This window comes from Melozone crissalis, unplaced genomic scaffold (assembly GCF_028551555.1).
Source record: "Melozone crissalis strain CALT ecotype California unplaced genomic scaffold, PUWL_Pcris_2 ptg000018l_1, whole genome shotgun sequence".
NCBI classification, from domain to species: Eukaryota; Metazoa; Chordata; class Aves; order Passeriformes; family Passerellidae; genus Melozone; species Melozone crissalis.
This window is the reverse complement of record NW_026535796.1, coordinates 8230400-8246036: the sequence shown is the minus strand read 5'-3', so window position 1 is coordinate 8246036 and position 15637 is coordinate 8230400. Positions and strand designations below refer to the sequence as shown.

Genomic DNA, 15637 nt, shown 5'->3' with positions numbered 1-15637 from the left:
GACAGAATAGAGTTTGCAGTTTGGCCAAAACACAAATAAAATCCAGGCTGTGGAGGATACACTCTACAGGGGCTGCAATCTGTTGGGATTTTTTAACTGCATAGAAATATTGCTCCTATACATTGCAGACCCGATTAAGCTCTTAGTTCTAGTACAATTAAGAGCAAAACTCCCACTTCAAAAGTTCAAAACACTTGTATTTCTCCTAAGATGTTAAACAGGAATTAAATCTAAACAAAAAAGCTACAAATATCTCCTCTAACATTTTTGTCAAATACAGACAAGATTTTGTTTAAGGTTTCCACTGAACAATCCAGGAATGTGATCAGCATTCACTGTAAAGATATTTACACCTCTGCTACTGAAGTGGCACAGTAAGTTTTTGGTTATGAAAGGAAGAAACACCCAGAGAAGTGCATATGCTGCTTTTTGATCAGCAGTAAGAAATGAAACTTACTGGATTCCCAGTTTCATCGTCAAATACTACAAGAGATTTTCCAACATTAATGAAAATGTTTTTTCTGCAAATGATTCCAGTACTAAAGCAGTCAACATTCTCTATAACGATAGAAAGACTGGTTGAAGAAGTCCCCTGAAGGGAAAAAAAAAAAAAAAAAGTCAGTTTTTAAATATATTAATATACATATTGTTACATAGTTCAATTAGCAGAAACCTCAGAGCATGTTTATGTTATGTATGATTCAAAGTCTAAATAATGCCAAAAATGAAAAAAACCAGGATGTAGGACTCAATAAAATGCACAGAGAGGAAGTAAGCACAACAGTAGATTTTAACAAGAGGTTTTAAACCAAATTTTAGGGAGGTTTTACACAGAAGTCTCACCTTGACCAGGTAAACCTTACAAGTTCCCACAAAGTCAAAGGTGAGCCCGTCGAAGGTGCGGTAGTGCCGGTCCCCGTACGCCGTGCACATGGACGGGCAAGGCTGGAAGGTGCACTGGAAGGATCCGTGCTGGCAAACGCTGAAAAATGCACCACCAATTACGGGAATATCAGCTGCAAGCCCAGACAAATGATAACAGCTATTGCACTGAGAAGCAAAGAAACTAAAGCTGTGCAAGTGTGAGAAGCGGGGACAGAAGCATTCTGAAATGCTGGCTAGAAGCAGGATGTGTCAATTAATTCTCTGGGGAAAAAACGTCTAAGTTTTTTCTTCCATGAGAATTTAAAGGCTCCAGAATAGATAGGCACCACAAAAAGTCTCAAAAATCCCCAAAATACAACCAAGAAAAACAACAAAACAAAAAACCCAGTGCACCGTGATACAATTTATTCTGTAGTGCACACCAATAGCATGCCACCAGGAGCCTTCTTTTTCAGCTTGCCACCACACATTTATTCGTACAAGCAGAATCTTAGAAACAAAAAGTAGTGTGCCCTGTTACTAGAGTCTCCATGCATTCTCTGCTTGAAGGAGAATTTCACAGAATTACCAAGGAAACATTTCAGTAGCACTATTTTGGTGCTTAGATTCCTTAAAAGAACCACGCTGTTGGACTTACTCTTTTTCCAGATGTCATCACCCCCAAACACCAGCCTAAGAATTTAGGAGCTTCTAGAACAGTTCAAGTTATGTCTCGGGCTACCTTAAACATCAAAGGTTTTTCACCACACATCTACAGAATGACTGTTCAGACCTTGCTGAATTCCCTTTGCAGCATAAGAGAAGAAGTGGATTCTTTTTGCATAATAGGAAGCTTCGAAGCATTGGATATTATGCCTCTTTCTGAATCACCCACTTGCAATCTAAATACATTTTCAGAGATGATATAAATTTCATAAATAATGGATAGAATTTAATTTCCTGCATCTATAAATAATCATTAAAATATCATTTCTGTGTTCCCAAATGACCCAGACACTTAAATTTTCCTTGATAAAGCTGGTGCCTTGGCATAGCTTTAGTATAGGTATCTTTATAAATGTACGCTAAACTAAACACAGTATATAATATGATTTTGGTATGTGCCTAAGTTTAATTTAAAAAACCCCTATTTTTAATTTCCTCATTAAATAAATGCTGAATATTTGACAACTAAAGTCTTAACATGACTTACAGAAATACTGGATCTCTAACATTTGACCCTCATATATTGAAGCAGCTGGAAATACAAAGTTTTCTCTCAGTATAAATTTTTGTCAGTATAACTTCTCCTTCATGTTTCTATCACAGTGGCAGTACACCACTTTTTTTCAGAAAGGCAGCAAATATTTAGAAAATCTAGCAACTCCAGCTACTGGTAGCATCAGATTTCCTCCAGTTCCCTTGGCAATTAACTTGCACCTACATGGAGCCATTGTCCAGGTTTTCCAAGACTCTGCTTTCCCATCACTGATTTGCTCCACTGCTTGCATTTTGCTTCACTACATGCATCGATACACTAAGCAGATGGCTAAAGTAAGTTAAAAACACATGTAAGAAGTGTTTGCTGTACCAAAGCACAAGGAAATAGCAGCAGGACTTGCTAACTGCAGTCACCTCAGTACCAAAGGAAGGAACCTCATCAAGCCAATGGAGAGGGAGGCAAACAGCAGAAATTAGGTTTGGACTAGAAAACCAAGTACTGCTTCTCACATTCTCCTGAGACATTAGGTTTTAGTTTCACTCACGGTCTACTCAAATCTCCATATGCTGATGCCTTAAGGGTCTCCAATGTGCAGAAACATTGCTTAGCATGTAAAGCCTAGGGAGATCCTTTTATTCTTTTCAGGAACACATTGATAGTCAGAAGGAAGGGATTAAGAGTTACACGTCTTTAAAGTCCTCTACACTAGGCATGTTTCATGCTAAGTGAACTAACATTTACTTATCAGAATCTAGAGAGCCCTAGCTGGAAAAGCTGAGCTATCAGAATCCTCTAAACTTCAAAAAGTTTTTTATACAGAGTATTTCCAAGAAGTATTTGTTAAAGAATACAGGAGGCCCAATTCAGCAGCCCACAGAGAGTGACTGGAGTTGCTCAATGGACTCAGCATGTCCAGCACATCTACTAGCACAAGCCCATCTTACCTGGCACGGCACCTCATCAAAAAGTTGCCCTGATGGCCTCAACATTAGAACACCGCTAAATATTTCAGGTACTTGCACTGAAAACAAAACTTGGGAAAGCTAGAGCCACAGGTCACTCAGACCCCAGAGGTTGGGTTGAAAGTTCTTGTCAGTTCACAGGTAGTTTGCCAACTTATGAAGTTACTTTTTCATGTTACTGCTCAACAGATAAATCAATATTTATGTTGCTAACACCACACCAAGTATGAGTAAGATATTTATTATAAAAACACACTAATTCAATGCACCAACCCCACTACATGATGACTTCTATGAGTGCCTAAGTATGTTTGTTTGCACAGAAGCACTCTCGTGCTTTGCACCTTTCCCTTAACGCATCAGATAGACACAACTCCTACATACCCACTCAACAGACACAGATTTTATATGCTTGGTATCATGCACAGCTTCTTGCAGGCTCCCCTCTATTTGTGAACAACTAGTTGCCTAAAAGCCATTGTCACTTAACCTGTTTGTGCTTCTGGACATGGAAGACTACAAAACCCATGACAACATTAACAATTTGCATGAATTAATGAGCCTGGCCTCAGGGAAAGAAGAAAAAAAAAAAGAGAAGGCTAAATATCCAGTGTCTTTCTGCCTGCATTGCTGCTGCCTTTGGTGAAGTCTCGTACAGGTTAGATGGGATAAATTAATTCTCCCTGATGCAAGCAATCCCACACCAGGCCCAAATGGAGAGGCCTTTGGAAACAAGGGGTGAACAACCCGGGTCGCTTTACCTGCCTGCCCAGTGGAGATGCCTTGTAAGTCGCTTCACCAGTCCACCAAAGGGCTACAAATCTCTTCTAGAGCAGCTACTGAGGACCTGACGAGAGGCAGAGGAAGGCAGTCAGCACAAGGCTGCAGGGGGCACAACATCCAGACAGGGCAGAGCCTGGTGCTGATGGGATGAGCCTTCCCTGGGCCGGGCTACCCTGAGCTGTAGGGCCAGGAGCAGCAGGGGACACCAGTAAAATGCTCCTGGTAAGCTGCAAGGAGGGCACAAAAACAGGGAGCTGCTCTGCTGGGAACCTGGAGGCTACACCTCTACCACAGCATCATGTGCTTGGCAGTACAGCTGGTATTTCTGAGGATCTGGTAAGACAAACAGCACTGCTTAGTGCCAGCCTGCAACATTCAGCCTTGGCCAGAGAGCAAAACAGGCAGAGACTGCCATTAAATGAGCTTGTTTCAGCATCAGGTAGGTGGGGTGTATTGTCACACTCATTTAAAGCTTATTAAAATGGCAGTAAAGCACATCCCACTGAGAGTGCTCGAGGAAACCTGGCAGGGTGTGTGCTGCACTTACAACACTGGATAGCAAAAGGAAAAAGGAATCGGTGTCTGCATGTGTTTAAATGATCCTATCAACCCTTTCCTACTGGAATTCTCCCTCTGAACCCTGATTGATTCATCAGTTATCCACACACACAAAATCAGTGACCCATCTGTCAGTTTCTTTGCTCAGTACATGATGTTGCTCAGTACTCCCCTCAACATAGTAGTGGATGCAGATTTAAGGACACAGGGCTACGTTCTGGTCTCTAGACTGCTCAGATTCAGCGCTAAATGTGAAAATGAATAAGTAAAAAGCTTTCCAAAATGTCACTCAGGTGTAATATTGAAGGGATTTTACCCCTACTTTAGGAATACTAGGCATGACCTTGAAAATATTAAAAAAAAGAAAAACTAAATCAAGATTTTTAAAAACTAATAAGATCCCAAATCACCTTTACTTTGTTATGTAAAGTGCTTTGAAACAACAAAACCTGAACCAGATTTAACAGCTCTTTGCAAAAATGTAAATATGAAGTCAAAGTAGATGATTTAGATAATCTACCGCAAAATTTACAATTAAAACACATAAAGGAAAAATAATGAACCTACACATACACAACTAAAATGAACTCAAATAGATCCCCACTTACCATGTATGGCAGGCAGAAATTACTTTGTCACCGGGAAAATATTCCTTTCCTTTCCATGAGCATGGACATTCATCTGCATCCAAGCACATATCCCCATGTTTCACAAGACTATAAAAAAAAAAGAAGAAAAAACATTAATCCAGCAGCAGTATAGCTGGTATCCAGAGACAAAAATATTTTCCTAAACTTTAAAGTTACTACCTGTTTTGTTATTGAGACACAAATAATATTTAAAGTCTTTTGAAACTGAAAAGGCACCATTTTGTTAATAACTGCATGTGAGCAATTTGGTATCTTCCTTTCATATGTATCTGAATAGTTTATCTTTATTAGATGCCAGCACTTTGGGCACTAACCTTTTAATCACTAACCCTCTAAGATTGACTCATGAATACACAAATTTTAAGGTCAGGGAAACTACAAATTTCTAGAAATTCTCTAAATTCCACCAAATTTCTTGTAACTCAGCCAATTAAAGCGTATTTGACTCAAGCCAAGAGATAATCCATGAGATGTCAGAGCCATCACAGCTCTTTGTTCCAGTGGTGTGCACTCTTACTCTCCAAAATCAGGGTATATTTGGTCTAAGGTTTTTTTAAGAGGATTTCTTCTTGTCCTATTCTTTCCTTTCATTGATTGAAAGAGTTTTATTTTACTGCAGTTTTTCCATAGCTGCAGTTACACCTCTTGCTCCATGAATAATTTAATATCCAAAGTGCTATCCTGACTAAATGAAAGTATTGTATTAATAGTTATTTCTGCACCCTTATACAAGCAGAAATATTACAGGCACCTACATGCAAGCAACTACAAATATACTTAATTATAGTGGCAGAAGTTTCCTCACAGTCTTCAAAGGAGATTTTCATCATACCACAGCTAACCATATGCATAGCTGTTGACAGTTTGACTAATGCTGTGAATTTGTGTTTATACAGAACTCCTAGACAAGCAGATAAAAATGGAAAACTATTAAAGAAAAAAAAAGTGAAAAAGAGATTGCTGTTATAGAAAAAGAACAGAGGAATTCTTGCCCAGAAAGACTAACTAAAGCAACCAGTCCTAACTTTAAAGTTAAATGTTCATGGCTTTTTGATAATATTCAGAAAATCTGAAATTAGGAAAAAAGACAGAGATAAAGAGAACTCTCAAGCAGATTCTACAAATAAAGGTCATGAAATACACCAGAAACACTGATTTATTTTATTAAACAATCTATCTTTTCACTGGGCCCAGGAAAGTTGCATTTCTCCCAAAAACCAATTCACTTTATCACAAATATTGCCATGGTATTGGATGAGCAAAGCAGTAGCACTATGGGACCTGAGGGTCCAATAACAAATAGAACAGCTGTGATGACAAATCCATCCCTCAAATGAAAGCTGTGAAACTTGAACTCCTGACAAGCTGCAGCAGTGCCCTTCACTCCAACTGCTGCAGCTCCAAAGTTGTTTTCATCTGCCCCATTCCCTACAACACAAGAATCCAGAGCAGCTACCATGCCAGTTCCACAGTGAAAGGATTCCTTACAGGCACCATGCAGTCTAGGATTATCCTTGTTTCCAATGTCTGAAATGTACTCGTATTGACGAATAAACAGTCTCTTCAAATGGTACTTTTGGACAGATAGTATATTTTTTCTTCAAGGTAAGTTTGTTTGGAATTCCCAGTACCTCTCTGTAGTAATGAAAATTTTGTACAGGTTTTTCTGTGTTCCTAACAGATTTATTGCTCCTGGTGTTTAGCACTGTCATTTGGGCAATATACAGCACTATGGATAAGATGTGATAAGTGTGAGGCACATGCATGACAAACAGGGTAACAATGTTTTGCTTCCCTGCTATCCAAAAGGAAACATTTCATCACTGAACTTATCACAGGAAATTCTATTAGCTCATGTTAATGAGCTGGTAATTTGTATTTTACAAATTACATTGTACAAATTAGTAATTTTTATTTGACTTAGACTCTTCTTCAGTGTGTTATGTATCAGACAGAAATTTACATCTCTGTGAGGCTTATGAGTGGGAACATGCAGAACACCATAAACCCTCCTCCCCATTAAACTAAAAAACTGTAATTTTCCTGCAGGATAGGTGAAGTGTTCTTTGTAATCCATACTTATTTCAAGCATTGTGTCACTTGGAGACAATCAACTGTGAGACTGAAATTCCCACTGGTTTAAAGCTGCTCAGAGCTGAACAGGGCACATTCAGACACAAAGAGATCACACTGACAAGGTAACACTAAATGCAGGTTTTTCCTCATGTTATTACACTGGATTAAAAAAAAAAGTGATAACAGCTTTCTCTCTTGTAAAGCCAGGCAAATGGATAGATTTCAATGATCTAAGAATTCACCACAAATACCCTACAGAGAGGCCTTGCACAGCTCCTCTTTGAAGTATCAGACATTTTTCTTGAAGCTTATACTTACGGTCCAGCCTACAATGAACTGCAAAGACACAAGGATGACTATCCCACTTCACCCTGCTGAACATTCACTTTCTTTATTATCTCATTATTATCTTGAGCTTTCTGCATTCACACACACAGAAATATATAAATAATCTTGGTAAAGGCACCATTAGAAGTAATGTCACCTTGACTCAAACACTTTACTTCTGCAAAAATAACAAATCTGGACCAAAACAATAAAAATATTTAAAAAAAAAAAATCACTCTCCCAGGTTCCAACAGAGCAGTCTTCAACAGTCTCTGTCTTGCACAAGCTCCTTCCCCTCTCTTCTGCAAAAGCCTACCATCAACTGATTTATGCACCCACAAGTACTTTTGCTGCAACATTAAATTTACTCTCTGAAGGTTTCACAGATCATCCTACAAATGTCTGTAATTAAGGCTTTAATGGAAGCAAAAAATGAACAAAATAATCAGCAGGGGGCATTTGACTTGTTTAACCAGAAAACAAGGTAAATTTTGAGAGAAAATCCAACATTAGTAACATTACTGTAGTGGATAATGCCTTCCTTAGGGTTCACTCACCGTATAGACAAGGAGAGTTAATATATTCTGGCTGTTTTCTTTTTTGTTTGGGGAACTTCTTAAAATCTCTTCCTCTTTCCCCTGGTTTATTATATCAAAATATTAAGTAATTTTGTAGAATGCTTGGAAGGTTTTCATTTTTCTCACTGTACCCTTCCATCTTTCTGTGTTAACACATTATTTTGGGTGCTTTAACTGAGACAGTTTCTTTTGAAGCTTCACCCTGGATTAGAAACCTTCCTGCAGTCAGCTCTACCACCAGCACCAGAATTTTAGAAATTAACTGTGAACATAATGGAAATCTTTCTTTGAACTAAGTGACACAGTTCAAAATTTCTCTTAAAAACAAGCCAGAAGGCAGAAGGTCATATGAAAACATGCTCCAGAACCTGAATGATACTGGTGAAGTTTTACTGTCAATTAACACAAATACAGGGAAAAAATTTAGATATTTATTTGAAGCTGGTATAAACTACAAAGCAGGAAATCAAGGTTTGTAAGAATTGCAAGACAAAATAAGGAATTCAAAAATATATTAAGGAAATCTGCAAGTCTGCAAAGCAGAAAAGGATGGTCAATAACTGGGTGGTCTTGCAAGGGCACTGCAATAGAGGTGTTCTTTGGAAATGAGCCCCTGCACCTTTACCATGCTGACACTACTGCCATCAGAAGTAGAAAACATTAAATCTTGACAGACCTCTCCAAAGCCCTGCCTAAACAAAAAGATTAAAAATACTTAGCCTGATAACAGCAGCAGGGCCATTCAGAAGAGAAAGGTTTGGACAATAAAATAAAACAGGTTTTATTTTCACACTGATAATAACAGCACATTCCAAGTTTAAACAGAGAAGTGGGTCTTCCAAAAAATTACACTCACTAAACACTCAATAAACACTCACTAAAACCACAGGATTTTTATTTCATCTAAAGAGACTTATTTTAAGACATAACATGGTCAATGTAATTACAATAATAAAGGGTAGTTTCCTAAAAATATTTGAAACTCATCTGTATCCTTCCCATCTTATTTCCTCATTAACAGAGCTGTTTCTCCATAGGCACATATAAGTCGACAACATCAATTGTTTTCTTCATGAAAATTAGGAACTTAGGAGTTTTCTTTTTTTATAATAAAACCTTCCAAAAATTTATTTCAGCTTCTTATGAAATTGTTACATACCACAAAGACAATGATAATCGAGAAAGTTTCAGAAGAAAAATCTGGTATGATATTCCTTAGTTACAAAACTTAATTACTATTACAGGATATTACAGCTTTGGATTTACTAATTCTTCATTCATCTATTTTATGGGAGCAATAAGTGATGAAAAAAGAGCAAGCCATAAAAATTCTAATTATGTTAAATTTCCTCAATTCCAGTAAAGTCAAGTTTTTAGCACAAAATATATTCTTCTGTGTCATAAATAATAAGTTGTATCCAGAGTGTGGGGGTGGGAGAAAGGACTGTTTTTGTTTTTCTTAAACATACATAAGAAAAAAATTGTCAGGCATTTTGCTTAAAAAGGTGGCTCACACAGATGTAAGCAATTAAACACAGTGAAAGGAAAAAAGAAAACTTCAATACAGTTGCATTGTGTTCTTGAGGTTCAAACACCCACAGACCATAAAAATAAATACACATACTTGGAATTAAGGAGCTCATTATGTTCTTAGTTATTCTAAAGTGGTGTTGCTTTCATTTTAAGATCAGTCTGTTGAAACTCCATAAAATATGGAGTTGGGTATTGGATGTTGCTGAACAGTGAGAAATTAAGTGACCTGAATGTACAGATAACCACTGCTAGCAGCCAGCTGAGAATTAACTTTTTATTCCCTTGCTGTAATAACATTGAGAGGGGAAAAAAAGAAGTCACTGAAACAAGGAGAAAATTATAGTCAGTTTTATAAGCATGATTAGGAAGAGAAGTTTGGCTATGATTTAGAGTTCAAATAAAAGTCAATATAATTTTGAAAATGAAGTTTTGAAATAGTGCAAAGTTAGCAGAGACTGCTTGATGTAGGTTTATTGTATAGTGGTTGTTTTAACATAGCTTTATAGAGGGAACAAAAACAAAAAGGAAAAATGATGAAGATATAATAGGCAGATGTAACAGAAGCACAAAACATGACTAATTGCATTTGGGATTATATGTATTTTAAGCTGTTAACATAACTCAGAATTTGTATTTATTATTCATATTTAGAGGCTGGTGGGCCTTGCTTTTTCCAGCAAGATGGAATTATTATGAAATAGGGAAATTGCTAAATATATCAGCTAATGGAAATAGGAATGGATAACATGATCTAAAATAAATACTGATGTATGTCATTAAACAATCTGAGTCAGTCCACATGAAAGCAACTGAATTCAAAAATCTGACAGGGCTCTTGTTAGAATCATAAAACCACTTATGTTGGAAAGTACCTCTAAACTAATTAACTTCAACCAATGTAATACCCTCACAAAACTATTTCTATTGCAAATATAGCACTAGTCTTATGCTGTACATGCCACAAAGTACAGATCAGTTAAATCCAACTCTTGCTGCAGTCAAAGGGTAAAATCCTGTCAAAGAGGGAAGTGGGAAAACACAACCAATTCCTTCAGGAAAGTGACTGCTTGTCTTGACAGCAACACTAAGAGCAGGCTGTAAGCCACAAGGAACAGAAACTGTTTTGGAGATCATTGCTGGTCTGACTGGAGACCAGGGAAAACCAGTGGAAGAGGACAGGCACAAACCAGCATACGCCCATTTGGAGCAAACATGTCACACAGCACCCACAAATGTAGGAATGTACCACTCCCCATTCCCCTCTTTTTCCTTTACTGTCTTTTCTCCTTGTTTCTTCTGCAGTCTGATTAAGGATCCTGTCTCCACGTCAAATCATGCACATTTGGTATAGTCAAGGAGGAAAAATAGTTTGATCCATAGAAATTCTGAAGCAGAAAATGTAATTCAAATATTGTACGTGAAAAAATATGCACTGAAAGTGTATTACTTATTTTTTTGAAATGCAATATATAAATATAGAACATTTCCCTTTAAATGGTGACAGATGAAAACAAGGAATAAAAAACACAAATAAAGTCTTAAAGATTACTTAATATGTCAGGCAAAGTAGGGTGAATCAATATTAGGAAGTGAGTTCCAGGAGAATTAATGTCTGATTTCAACAGCTTCTAAAGTAGATGTAAAGTTCATAATCAATTTTTGTACCCTAAAAACTGTAAGCTGTAGAATGATCTCCTGTGAATTTAAATATTTACTTAAGCATGGTTACTTGCATCTGATTTACTGGCTGTAGAGGAAAAAGAAGAATGCACAGCCGCACTGTAAGCACAAAAAAAGAAGGAATTCTAGAAGTAGTGAAGTATTTGAAAGAATATTTCAGCTTTCAGATGCTAGAAAAATGGACTGCAAAACAAAAATATTGCCCCCTCAAAATCTTAACACCTGTTCTGTGAAAAGAAGTTCCTTTTGTTAAGTACCTTTCAGGGTATCACTGCAGAATAACCACCCCACTAAAGAGATGAGGAAGGGCCTTCTGTCTCAAGAAATTGCAGCTATCACCATTCCTACAAACAGGTTTCTTAGTGATGACACATTCACTTTACTTCACACACTTTTAAAATTATTTTACCTAAATCAACTAATCAAACACACTAAACTGATTTCATTGCTACTTAAATCAGCTTAGCTTACATGTAATGAATCAAGATAAACTGATACAAGATCTCAAACAGGAACAAAAGCATGAATAAAGGAATGAAACTTGTTATTTCAGGTAAAGGACTAATGTTAAGATCAAAGAAATTCCATGGCTGTTTTACCCTTTTAAAGTGGACAATGTTACCTCAGTTTTCTATTTCACCACTAAGAACTGATAGCCCAGAAAAGGGATTTCCAAGTTGCATAAATTCACAGTGCTTTTGAATCCTGCACTGCTTGAGAAGACATGAACACAGGATGAGGTACTGTAAAAGGTGACAGTATTTTACACCTTTTTCTCTTTCAAAAATTTAATTAAAAACTTTGCATTACTGTGCTGTACTGGCTCTAAGTTGCTGAATCTGCAGCATGAATCATTGTAGTGTGAATTCAGTGACTGACTTAAAATATCAGGGCTCTTCATATCCAGCTTCCATCAAATGCATCTCTTGCTAAAATTGCTAAACAAGTAGGATTCATTATCTAAATAAACAAAAATCTGCATAGTTAATACATAGCATGAGTCTCTCACTTTTCCAAAAGCACACCAGAAAACCACACACCTTTAGGATCATCCTAATTTTTCCTAAAGCAACCTCAAATAAAAACAAACACATAAGCAATACAGGACCACTAGAGCTGAATATTTAAAAGATACCAGTTTTGACAAGTTTGTAAAGTGACTTAAATTTCTACTTCATCAGTACAGACTGACATTCCTAATTCAAGCCTTAGGCTTACATCACTGTTTCAAAGTTCTGCCTTAAGCAGCACCAAGGGTAAAGTCCTGAAACACAAAAAAGTCTCTTTGCACATTCTCAAAAACAACCCAACCCAAACAAACAAAACAACCAACAAAACAAAAGCAAATAATTTTGTTCTAGTATCTTTACAGGCAATATACTGTAGAAAAGAATACAATCTGCTAAAGTTACAATAAAGACAAATCATCTTAGTTTTGTATTTTTCTCCCTACGAAATCACAACACTTTGCCTCTTACAACCATAAAACTGTATTATCAGAGTTTTGGGGTCACCAACGCTCGACACTGAGTCTTCCAATGCTAAAAAAAAGTAATTATTTACATTCTAGACTTAAATTCCACCAGGAAGCAGCCGAGATGACAAGCTCAGAGGTTATGCACAGCAAAATAGCAGAGAATAAAATTTTATATGATCTGAGCTGCCAGCCATATAGTGCTGCTGAAGGTAGCCATGAAGTACGCCAGCCTGGTCCAAGAGGGTGAATTTCTGCAATTCTGAAAATATCTGCCTCCAGTTAATTTCACAGTCTACCTGAGCACTTTTCAATATGGTACCATACTGTGAATTCCATTAATTACAGGTTCCATTTCATATCAACCATCTCACACAACATGCTTCTGAATATTAAAGTAAAATCCCAAAATCCTGAGCAGCAATATTTTATCATGAGATGGAAATATCTACACATCACTCAGGATGAGTGCACAGACTTCAGCTGAGCTATTTCAACAGTTCAAATTATTTAAGAGTTATAACACCAAAAACTTCTAAGGCTACGTGCTTAAGAAATTAAATTCCATCAAGACCAGCATAACTTTAACACATTTTTATTTTTATGATCCAAATTCTCTCAATACAGGGCTTGATTCCACAACAGCTCATCTGTACATTATCAGCATAAATCCCCAAGACTTAAGAGATGCTTCTGAGGGAAAAAAAATACTAAAAATTATGCCTATGAATGAATAAACTTATCTCCCTCAGCCAAATATTGAAATAAGATGTTAGATATTTGCAAAAACATCTAGATAAACATAATTCTATTGTAACAGAACAGATTGAATAAAATAATTTCCATGCCTTTCATCTATTCTTGTTTTTTGATCACATTACTATGAAGCATTTAACTCCACTTGTCTCTTGGTTTAGCATTTATTATAACTTTAACAGCCAGTACTGTGGGGTAAGCCTTCACAAGTTTGATGCTCAGCCTTTGAGATCTCAAATTGTCCAAGTAGAATTAATTACTCAATTGTGTTTGTGCAGCAAAAGACAATTCTCTCTGTACTCACCCTGGCGGGCAGACACAGCCTGACACACAGGGAAGGTGTGCTGAGAAAGTGAGGTTCAGCAGCTGATTCTCACAAGTCCTCTCTCTGCTGAGCTCAGGATCCACTTGTGGATTACTGCAGTTAATATAAATCTGTCCAACTGGGCAGCTCTGGGCTGGGGGAAAATGGACAAATGCTTTAGCCTTCACACCTGAAATTCTGTGTTCAGTAAATGTGTGCAATAAGGATTTGTAACAGAGAATATATCATTCAGCAATACTAGTAGCATTCAGTTGCCTCTCCTCATTATTTGGGGCAAATTTAACCTTTTTTTTTTCCCCCTACTGAAGGTCTGCTATTTATCATGCAGCTAAGCTTATATGCATTAGCAAGCAAAAAAATAGTATTTTAAAGTACTGGGGGGGGGGAAAAGTTTTTCAGATTTAACAGTATTTTGAACAGTGAGGCTGGCACAAAGCAGGAGCATTACTTTTAAACACACAAATATGATCCCCTCTCAGAAATTCATTTGTACATATTGCATTATGTATCTTTGAGACCGGAGGAAGTTTATTCACTGGGCTTGAAGCATCTTTTCCCTCTCCCTCCACTCACCTATTATGTTGTTATCACAGTTCATTACTCCATCCCTGCAATGGCTGCAATAGAAATACACAAAGATGTACTGAGAGCCAGGAACAGCTAAAATACATTACTATATTCTATTTAGTAATGCAGAATAAGCCAATAGAAAATAATTTTATAAATGTTTGCACTGAACATTATAACCATTGATAAAGCATTGCCTTAACTCATGAAGAACATTAGTTAAACTCCAAACTTTTGCTTTATGCATAATGTTTTTAGGAGTTAAGATGCATGGGCTGACAAAAACTATGCATATGAACATGCCCCCTTACTGCCCCCCAGAACACATTTCCCCTGCATGAAAAAGTTCATAAAGTTCATAAAAAGCTGCATAAACCTCAACCTAACAGGATACTGTGTGCAGGGAAGCACTAAGAAAACTAACACTGTCTGCTCCTTTCTAATTTGGGCCAAAATAGTCCTGTACTTTCCTAAAATGGTAGCAGCTCCTATTGCAGCTCATTATCAGGGAAAACTGTAGCAGTGCTGGTTGAGTTTCAGGTGCTGGTCATCACTAAAGAACCTGAGGCCATGAAATCCAACACTATTTTCCCATTCTTTTGCAATGGCTAAAAGAATTAGGATCCCCAGGACTCCCCTGGCTGGTCAGCAGATTCAGAATCAAATTCTGTATGGGCTACAGCCTCCCTGTGAACCCATCTGGAATTGTGTATGGACCCCAAAGCCCTGCAGGAAAAGCTCTCATGGACTGCACAGTATCACTGAAGGAAGAGGAAAAGGAATACCAAAGGCAACTGAGAGGGAGGCAACTCAAAGGCTGATATAACATCAATGGAAATATTTCAAAGAACTTGTTGAAAGCAACAGAGCAGAAAAGCTATTCCATAGAGAAGAAATTCCAGTTTGAAAGCAGGAAGTTCAAAACAGGAAGCAATTGAGAGGAATAAAGGATGGGGAGAATAAAATAAAGATCCTAATTGTTTCCAAGAGAAAACGACTAAAAAGAACACTTCATCACAGAGCATTTTTTCCAGTTCATCCACACATTTATTCCTACAGGATCCCTAATGCATTACTTAGCATAAGGCAATTCACAGGACCTGACACTCTGTACTTGTTGTCATCTTATTGCAGGGGTTCCATACTGTTGTCTCCTTATCACAAAAGTTCCATACCTTCTTGGTGTTTCTCGTGGGCAGCTCCTCAGAGTACTGACTCTTGCTCCTTCACAAAGCAGCCACTGACCCCAGTTCCCCTCTCACCCACCCCACTCTTTTATAGC

General features: G+C 37.3%; 1 protein-coding gene across 1 annotated transcript in view; it reads right to left on the bottom strand.

Annotated features, from left to right (window-relative positions):
* OTOG (otogelin) overlaps positions 1-15637 on the bottom strand; it is a 91797-nt gene that overhangs the window by 44626 nt on the left and 31534 nt on the right. Inside the window, exons 22-26 of the mRNA XM_054275921.1 lie at positions 14362-14405; positions 13768-13921; positions 4998-5105; positions 844-982; positions 458-592 (exon numbers count right to left, since the gene is read on the bottom strand). Of these exons, the coding sequence (XP_054131896.1) occupies positions 458-592; positions 844-982; positions 4998-5105; positions 13768-13921; positions 14362-14405 (580 nt within the window). The remainder of the gene's footprint in view (positions 1-457; positions 593-843; positions 983-4997; positions 5106-13767; positions 13922-14361; positions 14406-15637) is intronic.